The sequence below is a fragment of the Leucoraja erinacea genome, chromosome 1, assembly GCF_028641065.1.
Source record: "Leucoraja erinacea ecotype New England chromosome 1, Leri_hhj_1, whole genome shotgun sequence".
NCBI lineage: Eukaryota > Metazoa > Chordata > Chondrichthyes > Rajiformes > Rajidae > Leucoraja > Leucoraja erinaceus.
In genome coordinates this window covers 9,380,657-9,404,676 of record NC_073377.1, presented here as the reverse complement: position 1 = coordinate 9,404,676, position 24,020 = coordinate 9,380,657, and the positions used below count along the sequence as shown (strand labels likewise).

General features: G+C 47.9%; 1 protein-coding gene across 1 annotated transcript in view; it reads right to left on the bottom strand.

The window, feature by feature from the left end:
• Positions 1–24,020, bottom strand: part of polr1a (RNA polymerase I subunit A) — a 154,916-nt gene that overhangs the window by 19,375 nt on the left and 111,521 nt on the right. Inside the window, 7 exon segments of the mRNA XM_055649274.1 lie at positions 10,200–10,317; positions 12,982–13,182; positions 14,834–15,103; positions 17,528–17,644; positions 20,197–20,326; positions 22,308–22,465; positions 23,734–23,869. Coding sequence (XP_055505249.1) covers positions 10,200–10,317; positions 12,982–13,182; positions 14,834–15,103; positions 17,528–17,644; positions 20,197–20,326; positions 22,308–22,465; positions 23,734–23,869 — 1,130 coding nt within the window.

The following is a 24,020-nucleotide window of genomic DNA, read 5'->3' as shown; positions in this document are numbered from 1 at the left end:
CTTTTTAGGAGATTTTGTGCAGTGTTGACTATTATTAAAGGCATAAATGTACATCAGCACAAGCAAGCCCAGCATATCTCATTCTTTACTGGGATAGTCAAACAGTGGGATCAAGTATGATAAGTGTGGAAGAGCCTGCTGTGGACAGAATTAGGCACACATAAAAATGGAATGCCAACATGGTAAATCTATATCACGATATTTGATAAAGTCCCTCCTGGTAGACTGATCCAGAAGATGAAGATTCATAGGATCCAAGGTGAACTTGGTCATTTGGATTCAGAACTGGCTTAATCATGGGTTTACGTTTATTATTGTCACATGTACCAAGAACCAGTAAAAAGTTTTTGTTTGCATGCTATCTAATCAAATCAGATAAGACTATACATGAATACAATCAAGCCAAACGCGTACAACAGCGAGAATGAAGAGGAAAATACCAAAGTGCAATTTCTCAGCATTATAGCGTAACAGTTCCAGAGAAAAGATCCAATTTCCATGATGAAGTGGATTGGAAAAATCAGGATTGTACCTGGCTTATGGAAGGACGGTACCGAAGTCTGCTATAAGAGGGGAAGAAGCTGTTCCTGAGTCCGGTGTGACGCTCTTTCAAGCTTTTATATCTTCTGCCTGACAGGTTTGGGAAGTAGGAGGCATGACCGGACTAGAAAAGTCCTTGATTATGTTGTCTGGTTTCCCAAGGCAGTGGCACGACAGAGGGTTGTGGTAGAAATATGTTCTAATGGCTGGCGGTCAATGACCAGTGGAGTTCTGCAAGGATCCGTGCTGGAATCTCTTGTTTGCAGGTACAACTTGGATGCAAGTGTAGATGAGTTGGTTGGAAAGTTTCCTGACGACACTAAAATTTGTGGTGTTGCAAACAGTGAAGAATGGTGTCAAAGTATACAGCGGGCTGTAGATCAACAAAAGAAATGGGCAGAGAAATGGCGGATGAAGTTAAATCTGTGCAAGTGTAAGATGTTGGGAGGTCAAACATATGGGGAAAATACAGTTAATGGCAAGATCCTTAACTACATTGATGTAGGGGCACCTTTGGGTTCAGGTCCTTAGTCCCCTGAAAGTAGAATAGAGTGGTAAAAAAGCATACAGTATGCTTGCCTTCATCTGTCAGGCCATTTGGTTTAAGTCAATAAGTCCTGTTGCAGCTTTACAGGATTTTGGATAAACCGCATTTGGAGTAGGGTGTTCCGTTCTGGTCGCCCCATTTCAGGAAATATGTGGAGGCTTTGGAGATGGTACAGGTTGAAGGGAGACCTGATAGAATGTTGGAATGTTGGAAGGTCAAAGGGAGACCTTATAGAAGTTTATAAAATGATGAGAGGTACATATATGAAAGGGAGTCAGAACTTTTTTTTCCCCCCTGGGCCTAATAGTAAGGACTCGAGGACATAGCTTCAAGATGCGAGGGGCAAACTTTAAAGGAGATGGTGGGGCAAGTTTTTTTTAAAAACACAGAGATTGTTGGGTTCCTGGAATGCACTGCCAGGCTTGATGGTGGAGACAGATAGTGGCATTTAAAAGGCTTTGAGATTGGCACACGGACATGCAGCGAATGAAGGGATGTGGAACATGTGCGGGCAGAGGTTTGTTTAACTTGGCATTATGTTCGGCACATATAGAAACATAGAAATTAGGTGCAGGAGTAGGCCATTCGGCCCTTCGAGCCTGCACCGCCATTCAATATGATCATGGCTGATCATCCAACTCAGTATCCCGTACCTGCCTTCTCTCCATACCCCCTGATCCCCTTAGCCACAAGGGCCACATCTAACTCCCTCTTAAATATAGCCAATGAACTGGCCTCAACTACCCTCTGTGGCAGAGAGTTCCATATGTTATGGGCCTAAAGGCCTGTTCCTGAGCTGTAGTCTTCTATGTTATGTTTTTTGAGTGTTAAAACGGTTGAAACAACATAAATAGACAGAAGTAAATCAAATCAAATTAGACCAAAACTCTGATTCTTGCCAAAATGCAGACCATTAGGAGTAAAAGAGACTCCAATAACATTGCAACCCGTGGGAATGATGAGACGAGACAAATGCAAGGATGACGCATCGCAGTAAGATCAACCAGAATGCTGAGTCCGTGTTCCTATGCACCTTCTCTTCCTGACATCTGCACCACCACAAAAACAAGTCTTTACACAATTCGATTTACGCCACTTGATATCAGGAAACGGGTGTGAAAACTAAAGTCTTGGAGACAAGACAATGTTCTGGCTATAGTAATAGGGAAGATAGACACAAAAAGCTGGAGTAACTCAGCGAGACAGGCAGCATCTTTGCAGAGAAGGAATGGGTGACATTTTGGGTCGAGATCTCTCTTCAGACTGATTAGAGATAAGGAAAATGAGAGATATAGACGGTGATGTGGAGAAATAAAGAACAACAAATGAAAGATGCAAAAAAATATCGATGATAAAGGAAACAAGCCATTCTAAGCTGTTTGTAGGGTGAAAATGAGAAGCTAGTGAGACTTGGGTGGGGGAAGGGATAGAGAGAGGGAATGCCGGGGGTACCTGAAGTGAGGATTATGTGTTGTATGCGACGGCTGATGGGGTGGAAGGTAACGACTAGGGGGACTCCGTCTCTGTTGCGATCAGGGGTACGGGCAGAGCTGCCAACTCGCACGCATTGAGCGTGAGACTCACGCATTTCATGAATTTCTCACACTCTCATGCTGATCACAAATTTCTCATGCTCAAATTCTAATTAATTAAATAAATAAAGTCACGAACAATTCAATTCGCCCAAGGCTTCCAGATCTCCTCCACATTCACCAAATGAGAATAGTTTTCTGTCGGCGGGTTTCCCGTAAAGAACGAGCATTTTAATTGTCTTAGACTCTTAATCACCCTATTTAAAATGGCAAACTGCAGTACATTTTACATTCATGGAACCAAAATCTCCAGGTGCTGGAAATTCAAAATAAAGCAAAAACTGTTTTAGAGGCGAGTAAAAACCATGTAGGGAATATATAAGGGGAATTCACAGTCTTTTTCCCGGGATAGGGGGGGGAGGGAGAGGGGGGGGAGGGTGAGGGGGGGAGGGGACGGAGAGGAGGGGAAGGAGAGGAGGGGGGAGAGAGAGGGGGGAGGGGAGGGAGAGGAGGGGGGAGAGAGAGAGTGGGGGGGAGGGAGAGTGGGGGGGATGGAGGGGGGAGAGACGGGGGGGAGAGACGAGGGGAGGAAGAGGGGGCCGAAGGGCCTACTCCTGCACCTATTGTCTATCCATGCACCTGCCTAATTGTTTCTTAAATGATGCAATTGTGGCGGCTCCTAAGGGTCGTGCCATTATACTGCCGAACCCCTCGGCACAGGAGTGGTGCAGTCTGGAGGCGGTCCTTAGCCGGAGGGTATAAAAGGCAGGGTTTGGGTGCCATCTTTTCCTGGTTTCGTCTTTCCCTGAACCGGGAGGAATTAAAGTAAAATGCTTCTCAAACTTCGGACTACTTGCCTCATTTTGGGACCCACGCACTACATTGGTGACCCCGACGCTCCATTGGCATCATGATGGAGACAGAACAAAGCCCTACCTCCTCACACGCCAGCCCGACCCTGTCTCAGGACGCGGTCTCCGTAAAACTGCCCAGCTTCTGGACCACACGGCCGCTCATCTGGTTCCAGCAGGCGGAGGCCCAGTTCAACCTGCGGGGCATCACGGTCGATGCCACCCGCTTCTATTACATGGTGGGAGCCCTCGACCAGGATGCGGTGGAAGAAATATCGGACTTCCTCGCAGCCCCCCCGGACAATAATAAATACCTCGGCCTGAAACAGCTCCTGCTCCAAATTTACGGACTAAGTAGGATGGAGCGGGCAGGTAGGATCCTGCATATGGGTGGCCTGGGCGACCTTGCCATCTACCCTCCTAAAGGAAATGGTGGCGTTATTAGACGGGCACACGCCGTGCCTGTTGTTCGAGTACACTTACCTGCATCTGCTGCCGGCCTACATTCGATTGCAACTCACCGACGCCTCGTTTGCCGACCTTCGGGCCCTCGGGAGGCGCGCCGACGCCATGTGGATGGCGCGCCCTGATGACGTCAGCGCGCTGGGCGTCAGCAGAGACGAGGTCGCGCTGAGGTCGACGCGCCGGGATGACGTCAACGCGCTGGCCGTCGGCAGGCACGCCGGATGACGTCAACGCGCTGGCCGTCGGCAGGCACGCCGATGACGTCACCCCAGCAGCTCCCGATTTCCTCCGGTGGGGCGGGGGAGCTGTGGAAGGAGTGACAGCTCCAGCCCGACGGCCCGCACGATTACCCCCAGCGGCAGTGAGGGGTACTGCACCTGCAGTCCAGCGCCAGCAAGCTGCAGGCACCACCAGCAGGAGCAGGCAAGCTCCAAATAACACAAACAGAAGGAGCTGGTGCTATTTCCATCAGCACTGGGGTGCTGCAGCACGACAATGCCGCCAGCCATGCACGTTCCCGGGAAACGCCTGGGCCGGCTGCCAATAGTCCCCGCGGTGGCCGGCCAAATTCACCGCCTTTTCGCTTGGGATCGGCGCTCCGGGACCCGCTTCGTCGTGGATACAGGAGCGGAGCTCAGCGTCCTGCCCCCTTCGCTGGCCGACATTCGTAAGCGGGGGCCCGTCCTCACCGCGGCGAACGGCAGCCCCATCCGCACATATGGACTGCGCATGGTTCCCATCGTGCTCGGCTCCTGCCATTTTTCATGGAACTTCACCGTTGCCGACGTCTCCCAACCATTGCTCGGGGCCGATTTTCTCCGGACGCATTCCCTCATGGTGGACGTCGGGCGTCAGCGTTTGGTCAACGCCACCACAATGGAGCCGATCACGTTGTGCTTGGGTCAACCGGTGGGGCGGCCACTGGCGTCCGTGGACTCCCGATTCACACGAATCTTGGCTGCGTTCCCGGACATTCTCACTCCGCAGTTTCATTCAGCAACCCCCAGCCACGGAGTTGTACATTATATCCCGACTACCGGCCCACCACTCCATGCACGAGCACGACGACTGCCACCAGATAAACTGCGTCTGGCACGGCGGGAATTCCGCACGATGGAGGCCTTGGGGATCGTCCGCCCTTCGAGCAGCCCTTGGGCGTCCCCACTCCACATGGTCCCTAAGTCAAGCGGGGGCTGGCGACCTTGTGGGAATTACCGACGGCTGAACGCTGCAACAACAGCGGATCGATACCCCGTACCCCACATCCAGGACTTCACGGCCCATTTGGCTGGGGCCACATTTTTTTCAAAATTGGATCTGGTACGGGGTTATAATCAGATCCCGGTTCACCCGGATGACGTACCCAAGACGGCTATCATCACGCCATTCGGGCTTTACGAGTTTACTCGGATGCCGTTCGGCCTCAAAAACGCTGCACAGGCCTTTCAGCGCCTCATGGACGGGGTTTGTCGTGACCTCGAATTCATGTTCGTGTACCTGGACGACATCCTGGTGGCCAGCCGCTCGCAGCAGGAACACTGCGCTCACCTTCGACAGCTCTGTCAGCGGCTCGGCGAGCATGGTCTGGCCATCAACCTGGACAAGTGCCGTTTTGGGGTCAACGAAATTGACTTTCTCGGCCACCGCGTGACTGCGCAAGGCGCGGTTCCCCTGCCTGACAGGGTTGACGCCATCCGTCGGTTTCCCCGCCCACGCACGGTGCGTGGCCTGCAGGAATTTGTCAGCATGGTGGCATTCTACCATTGTTTCGTGCCATCCGCAGCCCACATCATGCGGCCCCTGTATCAACTTCTTGCGGGTGGGCAGCAAAAGAGCGTTGAGTGGACCCACGAGGCGGAGGCAGCTTTCGACGGCGCGAAGGAGGCCCTTGCTCGGGCCGTGCTGCTGGTGCACCCACTGGAAGATGCCCCGACTGCTCTCACTGTGGACGCCTCGGAGTCGGCAGTTGGTGCTGTACTGGAGCAGCTGACGGGCGGAGTTTGGCGGCCTCTGGCCTTCTTCAGTCGGCACCTCAACCGCGCGCAGACCAAGTACAGCGCGTTCGATCGTGAGCTCCTGGCTCTGTACCTGGCTGTGCGCCATTTTTGTTACTTCCTGGAGGGCCGCCCGTTCACCGCCTACACCGACCATAAGCCGCTCACTTTCGCCCTGCAGAAGGTTTCCGACCCCTGGTCCGCACGTCAGCAGCGGCAGTTGGCTTACATCTCCGAGTACACCACAGCCATCCGCTACGTCAAGGGGAAAGAGAACCGGGTGGCCGACGCATTGTCCCGCCCTGCTATAAATGCCGTGTTCGAGGTGGCGCCCGGATTGGACTATTCTGCTCTGGCGGCGGCACAGCTCACGGACGACGAGGTGCCCACCTACCGGACTGCCATCTCCGGCCTCCGTCTTGAGGATGTCCCTCTCGGTCCTGGGGGTGTGACAATCCTGTGCGATGTGTCGTCCGGTCAGCCGCGCCCCATCGTCCCTGCCACCTGGCGCCGGAGAGTGTTCGAGGTCATCCACGGACTGGCTCACCCATCAATCCGGGCGACAACGGCACTGGTGGCAGCTCGCTTCATGTGGCACGGTCTGCGCAAGCAAGTTGCCCATTGGGCTCGCACCTGCATCCCGTGCCAGACGGCAAAAATCCAGCGCCATGTCCGCGCACCTCTCCAGGAGTTCGGTCTACCTCACCGGCGGTTCGACCATCTCCACGTGGACATTGTGGGGCCCCTTCCACCGTCCCGGGGCATCACCCACCTTTTGACCATGGTGGACCGCTTCACGCGGTGGCCGGAGGCCATTCCGTTGGCTGACACCTCATCGGCTACGTGTGCTCGTGCGTTGTCCGCGCACTGGATTGCTCGCTTCGGGGTGCCGGCGCACATCTCCTCCGACCGGGGGCCACAGTTCACCTCCGAGCTGTGGTCAGCCATGGCTCGCTTGCTGGGGGTGCAGCTGCACCACACCACGGCTTACCACCCGCAGGCTAACGGTCTGGTGGAGAGGTTCCACCGGCAGCTGAAGGCGGCATTGAAGGCACGGCTCACCGGCCCGGACTGGATGGACGAGTTGCCGTGGGTCATGCTGGGCATCCGGACCGCTCCCAAAGACGACTTGGCCTCATCATCGGCGGAGCTGGTGTACGGGTCGACACTCACAGTGCCCGGGGAGTTCGTGCCTTCGGCGCCGGAGCAGCAGGAAACGCCCTCCTCCACCCTTCAACGCCTTCGCGAGCGAGTTGGCAGGCTCGCACCCGTCCCAACGTCCCGCCATGGGACATTTCGCCCACACGTGCCAATGGCCCTCACGGACTGCCCATACGTCTTCCTGCGCCGTGATGCCCACCGGACGCCACTCCAGAGGCCGTACGAGGGCCCGTTCCGGGTGCTGGAACATGGGCAGTCGACTTTTGTCCTGGACATGGGGGGCCGGCCGGAGGCCGTGTCGATTGACCGTTTAAAGCCGGCGCACCTGGACATTGACCAGCCGGTGCTGGTTGCTCAACCTCGGCCCCGAGGGCGCCCCCCCTCACGACTCCCTCCACCTGTCACTCCACCTGTCCTCCCGCCGGTCCCTCGACCTGTCCCTCCACCTACGCCCCCGCAAGCCCCGGGATCTGCTGACTTCCGCACGCGGGCCGGCCGGGTCGTGCGCCCGCCGGTGCGTTTTGTGCCTCTGGTTCTGGGGGGGGGGGGGGGGGTGTCCTGTGGCGGCTCCTAAGGGTCGTGCCATTATACTGCCGAACCCCTCGGCACAGGAGTGGTGCAGTCCGGAGGCGGTCCTTAGCCGGAGGGTATAAAAGGCAGGGTTTGGGTGCCATCTTTTCCTGGTTTCGTCTTCCCCTGAACCGGGAGGAATTAAAGTAAAGTGCTTCTCAAACTTCGGACTACTTGCCTCATTTTGAGACCCACGCACTACACAATAGTCTGTTAAATCTTTCCCGCTTCACCTTAAACTATGTCCTCTGGTTCTCGATTCCCCTACTCTGGGCAAGTGACTCTGAGCGGCTACCCAATCTATTCCTTTTATTGAAGCAACAACAGTTAGAAGTGGAATCAAGAAATAGTTTTCCAGGCAGAGAATTGTGGAAACCTGGAAATGTGCGGCCTAGAAGTCCAAAGAGTTAAAACTTTTAAGTTATTTGGAAGTGGATCAGAGGCCATGCAATAAAGGCTGAGGAATGGGTATGCTGTGGACGAGCTGGCTTCAATGGCTGTGAAGTGGAATACTCTAATCTGGCAGAGAACAACTATACTATTATCTCCCGAAGACTGAGACAAAAAGCTGGAATAAAAGATGGAGTTTATGTGTCCGTCTTCGGTTACAACCAGCATCTGCAATTCCACCCCACGCCTATTATCTCCCGAGTTTAAATTCAAAAATCGCTCTGGTAAATATGAAACTGAGCAGCAGGTGGAAAAACTGTCATTGTTGCCACTGCTAATCACATCAGTACACTCTATGTAACTAAAGCAATTATTGCAGGTTAATTAACCCCAACAAAAAGACGACACTTCAACAGATGGGTTGGGCATTATCCCCAAACAACAAGCCAATTAAGCCTGGAAGAGGTGAGCGTGTGAGCGCATCATTGATTGAAACAGCCACGTACTCATTAAACACGTCTCAAGCTGGATCATAATAATCGGTTAATTATTTCCCCATGATCTCTCAAGAGAAAGCTGGAAAGGGAAAGTCTTTTCCAGTATTTCAATTGCTCATTGCCATCCAGTGAACCTGATATTGCCGTCCAGTGAATCAGCAGAGATCCAGTCCAACAGGTGTTTAAAAGAAGGAACTGCAGATGCAGGAAAATCGAAGGTACACAAAAATGCTGGAGAAACTCAGCGGGTGCAGCAGCATCTGTGGAGCGAAGGAAATAGGCAACGTTTTGTTGCCCGAAACGTTGCCTATTTCCTTCACTCCATAGATGCTGCTGCACCCGCTGAGTTTCTCCAGTACAACAGGGCTTGACATGAATGCTTCACCCCATCGACTAATTATAGTGCCTACACAGTGGTTACATTAAGATATTGGTAATGTACATGCCAGGAATGAAGAAAAAGACCGAGTTGAAATCTCACACATCATTCAAGGATATTTAAATTCAGTTAATAATCTGGAATTTGGAAAGGAAAAAAAGTCTCAGTAACGAAGAATGCAAAAACTATTGGATTCAATGATGCTCCAGGATAAGAAATCTGCAATTTTGTCTAGCATTTATGTGATTCCTTTATGTCTAATTCTTAAATGTCCTCTGAAGGTCTACCAAGCCCAGGGCAATTAGGGATAGATGATAAATCCTAGCATTGCCAGTCCCACTCGGATCCAAACATATCAGACAAAGGTTTAGTGTAGTTCATTTTTTAGTGTAGTTAGAGATACAGCACGGAAACAGGCCCTTCGGCCCACCGAGTCCGTGTCGACCAGTAATCAGCCCGTTCACTAGTACTATCCTACAGATTTTTTTTAACCAACCAACAAACCTGTACGTTTTTGAAATGCGGGAGAAAACCAGAGCATACTCGGGGAAAATCCATGTGGTCACAAGGAAAGCATGTAAACTCCATAGACAGAGCACCGGTAGCCAGGTTTGAATGCAGGCCTCTGGCGCTGGAAGGCAGCAGCTCCATTGCTGTGCCACCTTCCTCTGAAGGTCTACCAAGCCCAGGGCAATTAGGGAGAGATGATAAATCCTGGAATTGCCAGTCCCACCTGGATCTACGCATATTGGACAAGGTAAATAGAACATGAAACAGTACAGCATGGGAAGAGGTCTTTCAGCCCACAATGTCTGTGCCATACATAATGGCAAGATAAACTAATTTCAAAGGGTGGTAGGCGTATTGAACGAGCTGTCAGAGAAGATAGCTGAGACAGGGACTAATACAATGTTTAAGAAACGATTAGACAGATAGGACAGGTTTGGAGGGATATGGGCCAAAGGCAGGCCAGTGAGATGTGTTGCTCATTGTGGGCAAGTTGGATGGAAGGGCATGATTCCATAACTCATCTACCGGCATCTAATCCATATCCCTCAATTCTCTGCACATCCATGTGCCTATCCAAGAGCCTCTTTAACACCACTATCGTATCTGATTCCATCACCACCATTGGCAGCATGTTCCAAGCACCCACCACCCTTTGAGCAAAAAAAACTTTCCCCGCACATCCCCATTAGATAGAGACAGGACTCACTTTTGCCAAGGGATGCAGAGAAGAGGAACAAATGTAAAATGTTTTTAAAAGACTTACCGTAAACAGCAAACACATCTTTGATTTCTTTTTCTATGACTCTAAGAGCAGCCTCGATGCCATACGTGCTGGCAATAGAGTGGATATCGTTTGAGTACAGGCGGCTGAGGTCCAGGATCTGAAGCAGAGGAAACAAAGCCAATCAGAGACTGGAAGTACAGATTCTCCACACAGAAATTACATAAGTTTACAACCACTTAGTAACTAATAATATTTTAGCTCTCGCCTATAGAACATTTTTCCACACATGCAAACATGCATGTGGTCAGCAAACAATGTCGTGCAAAAATAGAGAAATTGCACTAAGAATGGTCAATATGGTGCTTTTAGTGACAGTGATCAAACTGTTCCAGTCGCCCAAGTTCAATCCTCAACCACTGGTGTTGTCCAGGGGGAATGTGCACATTCTCCCCGTGACCATCTATATTTCCTCCGGGTTTCTCCAGTTCACCCCCATGCTCCAAAAACGTGTGGCTTAGTAAGTTAACTTGCCACTGTAAATTGGCCCTAGCGTGTAGGTGAGTGGTAGAATCTGTGAGGAATTTATGAGAACGGGAGAATAGAAAGGGATTAGCAAAGGGTTAGTGAGGAATAAAACTTGGATAAGTCAGCACACTTTGGCAGTGGTCTTTGGAAATGCCGGACAGACACTTTCTAGATTATTGAATGTTGCTCGTATTATTATCTGAACCCGCATTTATTTCATTAAATAAAAAAAGATGTTATACACATTATCATAATTAAGTTTTCAGTGAACTCGGGAATATGCAAAGGAAGTGGGGTGGGGTGGGGGGGTAGAACGGGGGGGGGGGGGGGGCTGGAGAGTTTAGAGGGAGTGTGAGAAACAGGATCTCGACAAACTTAAAGACAAGGTGAAACATTTGGCTGGGTAAGTTTTGAGGGAACATCGGAAACAGAGCCCTGTTGAGCTCAATGCCAACAATCAGAGAATGATCGCAGCGATGATTGGGTTAACATATGATGAGGTTTTGATGGAACTGAGCCTGTACTCGCTGGAGTTTAGAAGGATGAGGGGTTCTCAATGAAACTTACCGAATAGTGAAATGCCTGGATAGAGTGGATGTGTAGAGGATGTTTCCACTAGTGGGAGAGTCAGACCAGAGGCCATAGCCTCAGACTAAAAGGATGTAGCTTTAGAAAGGAGATGAGGAAGAATTGTTTTAGTTAGAGAGTGGTGAATCTGTGGAATTCATTACCACAGGATGTCGAGGCTGTCAATGGACATTAAGGCAGAGATTGACAGATTCTTGAGGGTGTCAGGCGTTATGGGGAAAAGGTAGGAAAATGGGGTTGAGAAGGAAAGATAGATCAGCCATGATTGAATTGCGGAGTACACTTGATGGGCTGAAAGGCCTAATTCTGCTCCTATAACAGTTGAACTTGTGAATCAGGGATTTCAAACAAATAGATAGCAGATCATTGGAGTTTAATTGTTTGGCAGAGGTTTTTTTAGGCTGCTCTACAATGCAATTTCATAGCTCTATGAAAAATACATTTGCACAACTACCATTAAGTAATTGCAACATACCCAACAAACTGGGGAAGATTTATGCCATTTCCTTCCCATATTCTTTAAATAGATTTTTTCTGAGTAGAGCAAAGAACAGCAGAGCACAGTGCCAACAATGAGGCCAATTTAAACTGCATATCTGCCTCCACATGGCCCATAACCTACGGTGGGTGCCGGAGGTCGGTCAAGGGACTTGTTGCCAAGAACAAAGGGGGATCCCGCGTAGGGTGGGGGCCGCCGAGAACGAAGAGGGAACATTGGAGACTATAATAAATGCTTTGTAACTTTGTCAGGGCCTGTTGGGACATGTGGGAGATCAGGGATATGGTCGGTGTCCCTGGTGACTACGTGTGCACAAAGTGTGTCCAGCTGCAGCTCCTGGCAGACCGCATTGAACGATTGGAGCTGCGGTTGGATTCATGCTGAGAAAGTTGTGAATAGCACGTACAGTGAGTTGGTCACACCACACGTAAACGTTAAGCGGACAGAAAGGGAACGGGTGGCCATTAGCAGCATGACAAGACATGTATCGCTCATGTAAAAGGTTCAAATTATAGTATGGACTGTTTTAAAAAAATTTAAAAACTACATACAGGAGTGCTTCTCAACCTATTTTTTAAAAAGTGGACATTTGTTTTCTTCAAATTCATCATTACTTTGAATCATAAGGTCAGAAAACCAGAGGGAAAATGGATTTAAAAGAAAAAATGGAGAAAGTATCAAAATCAAAAAGGAATAATTGAATCTCACAATATGGAAATGGGAATTCAACCCATTGGAGTTGTGGCAACACATTGGAAGGGGCTATTCCACTGTACTTTTGCACATAGCTTTTAGTATATATCCAATGCTCATTTGGCCTACATGTGTCCTTGAGTTTTCCATTCCCGAGCAATCGCCATTTTTCCTTTTCTACATTTCCAGGCGATAAGAATTGTTTTTTTATAAAGAGGGAGCTGGCGGGGGGAGGAATGGGGCCACCGAGAACAAAGAGTAATAAGGCGGGGGGAATGCCGAGAACAAAGGGGGGCCATCATGACTCTAATAAGTACTTTTGTAACTTTGTCGGCGTCCGAAACGTGCCGACTTCGTGGACTTTGGGTATTGTATGCAAATACAAAGAACCTCACTGTACCAAGGTACATGTAGTCTACCTACATGTAGTCTACCTATATGTACCTGCTATGTTTTATTGAATTGAATCATTGAATTCAGTATCATTGAATTGAATTCTCAAACCATTTTACGCACATCATCATACTTGAACATCTCGGTCAGGTTTATTCCCTCTGTGTTCAAAACAGTTTCTTTCTCTCCTCTCTTGTTGGTCGTTTCATTCAAGAGGCAACGAGTGATTCCTCTGGTCTCGTAAACAACTGCGTTTTGTGCCACTGACATGATCAGTGAGGAGAGGTCAAAGTGCACCTTCATGATCGGCAGCTTCAGTGTAACCTGCAGAATAAAGAAACAATCTTGGCAATAAAGCTTCGTGTTAAAAGTTTGAAATCAAAGAAAATTACTCAGGAACACCACAAAAATCAAATTTCTTTTTGAGTTACAGGCCGAGAGTTTTCAAGTGTGCCTGGTCCCAATTTGCAGGAAAAAAACCCACCTATTGATATTTCCTAAACAACAAGGAAAAGTTGGCAGCCTATTAACTTTTTCTGAGACTTTTAAACTGGCAAAAACATAACTTTGAATATCAATTTATAAATGTAGCATTAAATAGTCCTACTTGTCTAACCTTTGTGGATATGCAAAGGCTGGCAGGCTCCATATAAACTTTAAAACGACTTATATTTTCCAAGATGCAGATAACAGTTCAATTTAAAAGACTCAAAAAAGTTGGAGATGCTGGAATCTTAAACAAAACAGATCCGACACACGTTCTACATGGGTTACAAACACTTAATACATTTAAAATGCATTTGGACAGGTACATGGATGGGAAAGGTTTAGAGAGACATGGGCAAAACGTGGGCAGGTGGGACTAGTGTAGATGGGGCATCTTGGTCAGCATGGGAAAGTTGGGCCGAAGGTCCTGTTTCAGTCCTGTATTGCTCTATAATGGACATCCTGCACATAGAAACAAGCATTTCCTGGATGGGGATGGATTTGCTGGCTGCTGCAGATAACGGAACATTTCCACGTGCCTTCCCCACCACATACTCCCTCCCCAAGCTGCACTAATGGACGGCTGGGTCGAGCCAAGCAGAGCTGAGTCAGTGAGGTCAGCTGGCTGCTGTTCTTTCCCCATCCACACACTCTCCCTTCACAGATATTTATGTGATGTTCTCCCACAATGGATTTGTTCATTCCTGACATAAACTGTTCTGGTTTAGAGCGGTTCTCAGGAACTAAACTGTCATAACATGGGCACAGCATTGCCACCCTCTCCACCCCGGCTGACCACATGCTACGCTGAATGAAGACCAACTTTCACAACCGTTTCCAGAGCAAATCAATTCAGCGCGGGCTACACAGTAGCGCAGCTAGTAGAACTGCAGCTTTACAGCACCCGAAACACAGGTTCGATCCTGACCTCGGTTGCTGTCTGCGCGGAGTCTGCTCGTTCTCCCTGTGAGGGCATGGATTTCCTCTGGGTGCTCTGGTTTCCTCCCACATCCCGATGACGTGATGGTTTGGAGGTTAAGTGGCCTCTGTTAAATAGGCCCTAGTGTGTAAGGAGTGGATGAAAAAGTGGGACGACATAGAACTGTGTGATCGGCGTGGACTCGGTGAGCCAAAGAGCCTGTTTCCAAGACGTATCTTTAGATTAGTTTAGAGATACAGCATGGAAACAGGCCCTTCAATCACACATAAACAGTCTATTCAACACTCTATGGACAGTTTATTATAACGTACAAACATGCTGTTCCATTGGAATGTGGGAGGAAACCGGAGCACTTGGAGGTAACCCATGTGGTCACAGGGAGAATGTGCAAACTCCATGCACACAACAACCAAGGTCAGGATCAAACCCCGGTCTCTGGCTCTGTAAGGCAACAACTCTACCACCAGCCCTCTCTAAAGCTAAACACAACTAAAACAAGCGTGTTTAATATTGTCTACCATTTTTAACATAAGAGTATTTTCGTCTTACCTCACACCAAAGACTGTCACTATCATCATATTTATACGCCTCAATAGCAGGATTTAAATTTAACACTGCATTTACTCTTGGGTCTACGATCATCCCTGTGGTATCCTTTTTTCTACTCGTTGATTTTTTGCTCTTTGCAGGCTCAAAAGGTTCAGAAGAATCTTGGTCGATGAGTTCATGTTGCTTGTCCTCAGGAAGATCTTCATCTTCCTTCTCATCCAGTTCGTCTGCATCATCCATGGCCTCCTCTTCTTCACTCTCGTAATCAATCTAAATGATAACCACAATGAGCAAAATAATTATCGTACCAGCTCACCCCCAGAGATAAGTGGCAAATTTATTTCACGATGTGCTACTTGGTCACAAAGGGGGGAGTACTTCAGAATGAATCAGTCTTCTCTGCTCTGGCTTGGAGACCACACTCTCTCGCACCACTCTCTAACATGACTGACCACCAAGGAGAACATTCAACCCTAGCTCCACCAGCAATAGAACAGTGCCCACTCTGAAGGAGGATTCAGAGCCAAAATGTTGCCTATCCAATCCCTCCAGAGATGCTGCCTGTGTTACTCCAGCACTTGTTTTAAATCTAATAGAATTATGGTCACTAGTCCCTCAGTCCCCACCTTTCCCACTTCCTCCATCTCTAGGTGCGTTCTCTCCTCTTCCTTGGGTAAATCTGCCCTTTCTTGAACCATGTTTATGCATAAATTGCCTTGTAATTTTCCTTTAAAAAGTGCTTGCTCCTGTCATTTCTTGTTCCCTCAGAGAAGGTCCAGTGTTGTGCCCTCTCTAGTATGGCTCACTAGATATTTATTCAGGAACCTTTCTTGGATACATTTAACAAATTCCAACCTGTCCAAATCCTTTGTACCATGGGAGACCCAGTTAATATAAGGGAGATGCGTATAAAATCATGAGGGAGGTAGATTGGGGTGAAAACACTCTGAGTCCTTTACTCAGAGTATGGGAATCAAGACCAGAGGACATAGGTTTGAGAGGGGAAAGATTTAATTGGAATTGGAACTTTTTTCACATAGAGAGTGGTGAATATCTGGAACTCTCTGCCACAGAGGGTAGTTGAGGCCAGTTCATTGGCTATATTTAAGAGGGAGTTAGATGTGGCCCTTGTGGCCAAGGGGATCAGAGGGTATGGAGAGAAGGCAGGTACGGGATACTGAGTTGGATGATCAGCCATGATCATATTGAATGGCGGTGCAGGCTCGAAGGGCCTACTCCTGCACCTAATTTCTATGTTTCTATGAATACGAGATGCAACTTTTTCACAAAGTGGGTGGTGGGTACGGTTAAGGGAATGAGCTGCCAGAGGAGGTAGTTGAAGCAGGTACTTTAACAATATTTTAAAAACATTTGGATGGGTACACATATAGGAAACGTTTAGAGGGAAATGGGCCAGACGCAAGCAGGCGGGACTAGATTAGATGGCGCATCTTGCTTGGCATGGGCAAGATGGGACAAAGGGGCCGTTTCCGTTAATGATAAGTAACTTATATGACTCTATAAGTTAAAATCTCTCACTAGTTTATTTTATTTCATTGTCACGCATACCGAGGTACAGTTAAAAGCCTTTTTGCTGCATGCAATCCAATCAGCGGAAAGACTATACATGATTTAGTATCTCTCATTAGTACCTTTCCCACTTCCTCCATCTCTAGGTACGTTCTCTAACTCTTCCTTGGGTAAATTTTCCCTTTCTTGAACTATGTTTATGCATAAATTGACTTGTCATTTTCCTTTAAAGTGCTTGCCACTGTCATTTATGGCCCCTTTGAGCCCTCCGTTTTCCTTGTTTAAGTTCTTTCTTGCTACCTTAGTTGTCCCACTTAGTCGATTTTTTAGGTGACTGCCAGTGACTGACATAGTTGTAGCAGGTTGCCGAAAAAATGGTGACTGGACCCTCCCCTACGACAATGTCTACGACAAGCTACAACAATCTACTACCACCTAGTTGACGTCAAGCTAAGGTAATCTACCGACAACCGGCGACCCATTAGGACGTCCACACCTATGACAATCTACAACCACACAGGCGACAACCGAAGTCAACCTACGTCCACCCGCGACAAGCTACGACTTTGTCAGCGACAACTGAAGACAATTCAGTCGCCGGTACCTGTCGCCGGTTGATGTAGGTAGTCGCCAATGGAATTTACTGAGGTCAGCATCACCAGCGACAACCTACGAAGCCTGGCGACAACCTATAACAGCACCTACGTCAGGAGAAGTCAAGCTATGCTCATTGGCGTCAACCCACAGACGTCAACGTTGAAAATCAAGCGGCGACCAGAAAGACGCTACGACTCTTTGGGTGACTGGGGAGACTACGCACGACCATCCTGGCAACACCCTGGTGACCATGTGGCGACAGCCTAATCACCTAAAAAATAGCCTAAGTGAGACAGGCCCTTTATAATACTCAACCGGTTTGTCAATTTTCAGCCTCCTAAACCTCACATACGCTTTTTTCCCCTTCTTGACTACACTTAAAACGTCCCAAACAAATACACCTGAATATAGAATTTGATGTAATTACTTTGAACTAATAATTATAATGAGGAACAATTCTGGAATTGGTTTATATTGGTTAATAATCTTCTGGCACCTAAAAGGTCTCGGTCATATTTGCCAAGGACTTCAATTTGAAGGAAAAAGCCTTTGAAATGAAGGCAATACCTCTTCTTCCTGTTTTTCACGGCGTTTGGCATCTGCGGCATCAGCGTCTCCTTCATCCGGTTCTGCGTCAACAATTTGGACTTCCTCCTCACCAGCCGGCTCATGGTCATCCTGTGTCTTATATCAGAAATAAATTACATGATGTTATAAAAAGACAAAAATCTCCGATATCAATGAGGTACAGTATCATCAAAGACATAATTATATTTGTAATTCCAACAAATGCGCACATTAAGTCGGTGGGGGCGTTGTGAGAAGGCTGCCCTGCCAGCAGCGTGTTGTCAATTCTACTTTTTTTGTTTTTTTGGTATGTCCAAATGTTTATTTTAATGTCTCTTGGTGTGTCTTGTGTGGGGGGTGATGAGGGGGGGGTAAGGGGGGGGGAGAACAGCTTTCGGTCGCCTCCTCCACGGAGAGGCCCGGAGCTTCAGCAATGGGCGCAGCGTGAACTTTTCATCGCGGAGCGGGTGACCCCTCGCCGGTTGGTCGCCAGAAGGGAGTGCTCCAATCGCTGGCCCACGGCAGCCTGAAGCCGCGGTCTGCGGAGATTCCATCTGGCGCGGTGTCCGGAGCCTGGGACCCCTCGATGGGACCCCGGAGAAGAAGAGCTCCTACATCATCTAGAAGCCGCGGACTGCGCTGCTTCTAACCGCGGGCACGGCGGGGAGTTACCATCCGTAGCGGGATCCCTCGCCGGGGATCCCTGGAGAAGAGCTCCGACCACCAGCCTGCAGCCTAGGTCATTCTGAAGCCGCGGTCTCCAGTAGCGGAGCACTGATTCGGGACTTACTTTGCCTGTACATCTGGCAGCCCGCAGCGGCGACTGTGGAGGTTTATGGTCCCGACCACGGGGAAAAAAGGAGAAGGAAGTCTGACTAAACTTTGTGCCTTACACCACAGGGATGAATGCTGTGGTGGATGTTTTTGTGTTAGTTTTTTTATTGTGTATTGTGTGTTCTTTTATATTGTACCGCTGCTGGCAAGATCATTTCACTGTATTTCATTGTGTATGTGACGAATAAATCTGACTATTAATTATTAACACTTCCTAACAGACTGCAAAAATGTTTAATACAATATCACATCAAAGTAGATTAAGGAATGACACAGTGGGCAAGGTACAACCTGACTCCGCGAGTTTTGTGGCTATCTCTGCCATAAGCCTCTATCTGCGGTTCCTGTTCAGTATATTATTAAACTATGGAATGCTTACTTAATCAATAACCCTTATTATTGTCAATCGTGAGCAGAGTTCAGACCCATTCTGATTAGCTTTTGAAGAATTAATAATAGCAGCATTATGAAACCCAATTACAGAAGGAGGCCATTTAGCGTACCGAGCATGTGCAAAGAGTTTTCCTTCCCTTCATTGACTCCACTAAATCCACTACCACTATACTAAGGTCCTGAGGAACTAGAGGTGACTCATGGAGCCAGCTAGGGGGGGAGTGGGAAAGGAGAGACAGAGGTTGGAAGGTGATGTCGAAACATAAGAAGTTACGATGATAAACTGCTGGAACCAAAGAGGGAGGGGATTGAAAGGGGTGGCCAGGGGAGGAGAAATCCTGGTTGGCAGGCAAGTGGGTGATAGGCAGAAAGAAATGAGAGAGGTTAGAGAGAACCCAGGTGCACTATTTTAAGAGTTTAGACTTTAGATATAGATCATGGAAACAAGCCTTTCGGCCCACCGATTCTGCGCCGAACAGCGAGCATCCCACATGCTAGCACTATTTTACACACTAGGAACAATTTACAATTTGATTGAAGCCAATTAACATATAAACCCTAATGTCTTTGGAGTGTGGGAAGAAACCGGAGCACCCGGAGAAAACCCATACAGTCACAGGGAGAACGTACAGGCAGCATCCATAGTCAGAATCAAACCTGGGTCTCTGGCGCTGTAAGGTAGCAATAGGACTGCTGCACCACTGTGCCGCCCCTTGTTTAACATAAAGTGATAAGGGCCTGTCCCACTTGGCTGTCTTTCACGCACCATTTACCTGACCTGCTAGCGTGTGGGTAGCGCGGGGACGGGCGCATGGAGTGGTGTGGAGGAGTGTGAACTTCGTCCTGCACAAAATCTTCGCACACCACCGGCCTGTCGCGGAACTGACGGCCAAAGTGGGACAGGCTCAAGACACTGGCGCGGTGCAACGTCTCACCTCCAACAGCAGCAGAAGCAGGCAAACGATCGTCGAACTCAGCCTGGGGCTCACAGCCGTTGCGGACCCGGACCGCCCCCACTCCTACTTCCAGAGCGGGGCCAAGAAAATTGAAGATAGACACAAAATGCTGGAGTAACTCAGCGGGACCGGCAGCATTTCTGGAGAGAGGCAATGGGTGACTGAAGAAGGGTCTCAACAAGAAACATCACCCATTTCTTCTCTCCAGAGATGCTGCCGGTCCTGCTGAGTTACTCCTGCATTTTGTGTCTATCTTCAAATGACGTCACGCGCTCCAGACGGCTGTGCGGGCGCATGATGACGCGCGTGACTCTCACGGGACCGTCACGCGACCGTCACTACCGGCCTGTCGTGTAAGTGTCGGCCCAAGTGGGACAGGCCCTTTAAAGTAACTCAGCAAGTCAGGCAACATTTGTGGAAGGAAGGAGGGGTGGCGTTTCGGGTCATTTCCGACCCTTTGGCTGCACCTTAAAAGTTGATTCTCACCTGCTTTGCATCATTTTCTCCCGAGTCATTATCCAGATCCTTCTGTGTAGCTTTCCGTGTACTCACAACTTTAATTGAACCCAGTTTAGTGCTTATCTTTTTAATCTTCTCAAGCAGTAGTCGAAAGAACCTGACCAAAGAGCAAAAAATAACAGTCTCCGGCAGAAAATTACTCAGACTCCTCTTTTGACATACTGTACAATAATACACTCAAGACTGATATGATGAAATAAAGAAAATTCTTGTTCAATACTACATTCCATAAAACATAGGACAGTACACACAGAAACAGACCCTTCGGCCCACATTGGCCATTCCAAACATAATGCCAAGATAAACTAATCCTCTCTGCCTGCACCTGATCCACATCCAAATCTAAAAGCCTCTTAAATGCCACTATATGATTCAGATTCAACTTTAATTGTCATTGTCAGTGTACAGTACAGAGACAACGCAATGCAGTTAGCAACTCCCTGGAAGAGCGACAGAATATGATTTCAATAAATAAATCTATTTACATGCATACAGTCATAGTGTTTTTCCTGTGGGAGGAGTGTCCGGGGGGGGGGGGGGGGGGGGGGGGGTGATTGGCAGTCACCGAGGTACAGTGTTGAGTAGTGTGACAGCTGCCGGAAAGAAGCTGTTCCTCGACCTGCTGGTTCGGCAACGGAGAGACCTGTAGCGCCTCCCGGATGGTAGGAGGGTAAACAGTCCATGGATGGGGTGAGAGCAGTCCTTGGCGATGCTGAGCGCCCTTCGCAGACAACGCTTGCTTTGGACAGACTCAATGGAGGGGAGCGAGGAACCGGTGATGCGTTGGGCAATTTTCACCACCCTCTGCAATGCTTTCCGGTCGGAGACAGAGCAGTTGCCATACCATACTGTGATGCAGTTGGTAAGGATGCTCTCGATGGTGCAGCGGTAGAAGTTCACCAGAATCTGAGGAGACAGGTGGACCTTCTTCAGTCTCCTCGGGAAGAAGAGACGCTGGTGAGCCTTCTTGACCAGTTGAGGTATTGTGGGTCCAAGAGAGGTCATCGGAGATGTTGACCCCCAGGAACCTGAAGCTGGAAACACGTTCCACCTCCGTCCCGTTAATGTGGATGGGGGTGTGCGTGCCGCCCCTAGACTTCCTGAAGTCTACAATGAGCTCCTTGGTCTTCTTGGAGTTAAGGGCCAGGTTGTTGTCAGCGCACCATGCTGCTAGGAGCTGGACCTCCTCCCTATAGGCCGACTCATCATTGTTGCTGATGAGGCCAATCACCGTTGTATCATCTGTCTAACTGGCTATATGTTACCACCTACACATCGATACTCAGATCTTATGACCAGAGCTTTAGTGTGGGAGAGAAATATAACAGAACATAACTGGAAAAGTTATTCGCACCTTTAAATATCACACTACAAAAGCACACCCACACATACACTATTCCTATTATCTCATTTCGAGTTCATAATCACTGGATAATCATTTATTGTCCGTCAAACATGGCATCAATATGCACATGTTCGCTGACAACCTTAAGTACTACCACCCGATAATGCTTTTGAATCCGCCAGTGTTCTGCTCTTCCTTTGTTTAGTATTTCCCTCACCTCAAATATTAAACAAAGGATACAAGTATATACAGATTTGCTGAAACGTGCAATGGAACAGGAATGATTCCAGTGTCAATCAAACTGACTAATATTCAAATATATAATGTTCATAAATCATGGGAGCTGAATTAGGTCATTCGGCCAATCGAGTCTTCTCCGCCATTCAATCATGGCTGATTAATCTTTTCCATCTCAACCCCATCTTCTGCCATCTCCCCATAACCCTTGACACCCTTACTAATCAAGAATCTGTCACACTGTATTTTTAAGGTTCTATACCAGCCTTTTGTGGCAATGAATTCCATAGATTCACCACCCTCCGACTAAAGAAATTCCTCCTCGTCTCCTTTCTAAAGGTACGTCCTTTCTAAAGACGTCCTAATTACCCAATTGCTTTTGTAACTAGAATAGATATTTCTGACAAAGAGCCACCATCTGAATGGAGGGAAATCAAAAATCTTCACCTTTCCAACGAGTGCTGTGATCAAAGTTTTAACAGTTGCATAAAGTTACCTGGTTTCCATGTAGTGCAATAGATCATCCGGTGTCAAACATTTCTCGTTTTGATACAGTTCGTAATCCAGAAAATAAAATTTTATTCTATAAATCCTGAACTTCTCCAGTCTACTTTGAACCTGAAAGGAATCCTTCACCTCAATTTTATGCAAAACCTGAAATTCATAAAAGCGTGTTTCAGTTCTGTGTTGGATACCTGACTAGTAAAACTCTAAAATACAACCTAAAGGTTCTACAGTACAGAGATACAAAATTAAATTTCAAGGTGAAAAATAATGATTTGTCCTTGAGCATAGCAGGCATAGAACAACTAACAGAGGGAGAGAGTGAAATGGATAGAAGACATATCACAAACAACATTGAGTGCATGTTGCACTGCAGAAACATAGAAAATAGGTGCAGGAGTAGGCCATTCGGCCCTTCGAGCCTGCACCGCCATTCAATATGAGCATGGCTGATCATCCAACTCAGTATCCTGTACCTGCCCTCTCTCCATACCCCCTGATCCCTTTAGCCACAAGGGCCACATCTAACTCCCTCTTAAATATTGCCAATGAACTGGCATCAACCAAATACTGTGGCAGAGAATTCCAGAGATTCACCACTCTGTGTAACAAATGTTTTTCTCAATTCGGTCCTAAAGGATTTCCCCTTTATACTTAAACTGTGACCCCTTGTTCTGGACTGCCCCAACATTGGGAACAATCTTCCTGCATCTAGCCTGTCCAACCCCTTAAGAATTCTGTAAGTTTCTATAAGATCCCCCCTCAATCTTCTAAATTCTAGCGAGTGCAAGCCGAATCTATCCAGTCTTTCTTCATATGAAAGTCCTGACATCCCAGGAATCAGTCTGGCGAACCTTCTCTGTACTCCCCCTATGGCAAGAATGTCCTTCCTCAGATTAGGAGACCAAAACTGTATGCAATACTCCAGGTGTGGTCTCACCAAGACCCTGTACAACTGCAGTGGAACCTCCCTGCTCCTATACTCAAATCCTTTTGCTATGAATGCTAACATACCATTCGCTTTCTTCACTGCCTGCTGCACCTGCATGTCTACTTTCAATGACTGGTGTACATGACACCCAGGTCTCGTTGCATCTCCCCTTTTCCTAATCGGCCACCATTCATTAATAGTCTACTTTCCCGTTTTTGCCACCAAATTGGATAACCTCACATTTCCACCCACATATTCAGCCATTTAACAGAAGCAATAGTGGGTGTGTGCAGTTGATGGGTAACAGGAAAGTGCTATTTTGAGATATTTAGATTTGAAGTGGGCTTATGGAAAGATTGCACCCATTTACTTCCAACTTTCTTTTTAGTGTTTGCTCTTTGGACCATAATTATTTATATAAAACAGTCTTGGCATTGCATGTTGGCAAAAGCTTATCTTTTCCTGTCTTTACAAGAATTCTGCCTACCTCTGCCAAACACACCCTTGTAAGCTGCTTCTTCAACTTTTTAACCTTCTTCAATGCTTTCTTGGTGTTCAGCACAGGAATGGTCATCATCGGAGTTTTAATGTTAGCGCTTGCCACCAGTAGAATTTCACGCAACCTTTTGGAAAGAGAAAACTTTCACACTAACCACGCATGACAGTGTTTCTGTTTTGCTATATTTTGTCCATTGATAGCACTCCATTTACAGGAAAGAATAAAATAAACACATCAGCATATACCGAGGGCAGCACAGTGGTGCAGCCAGTAGT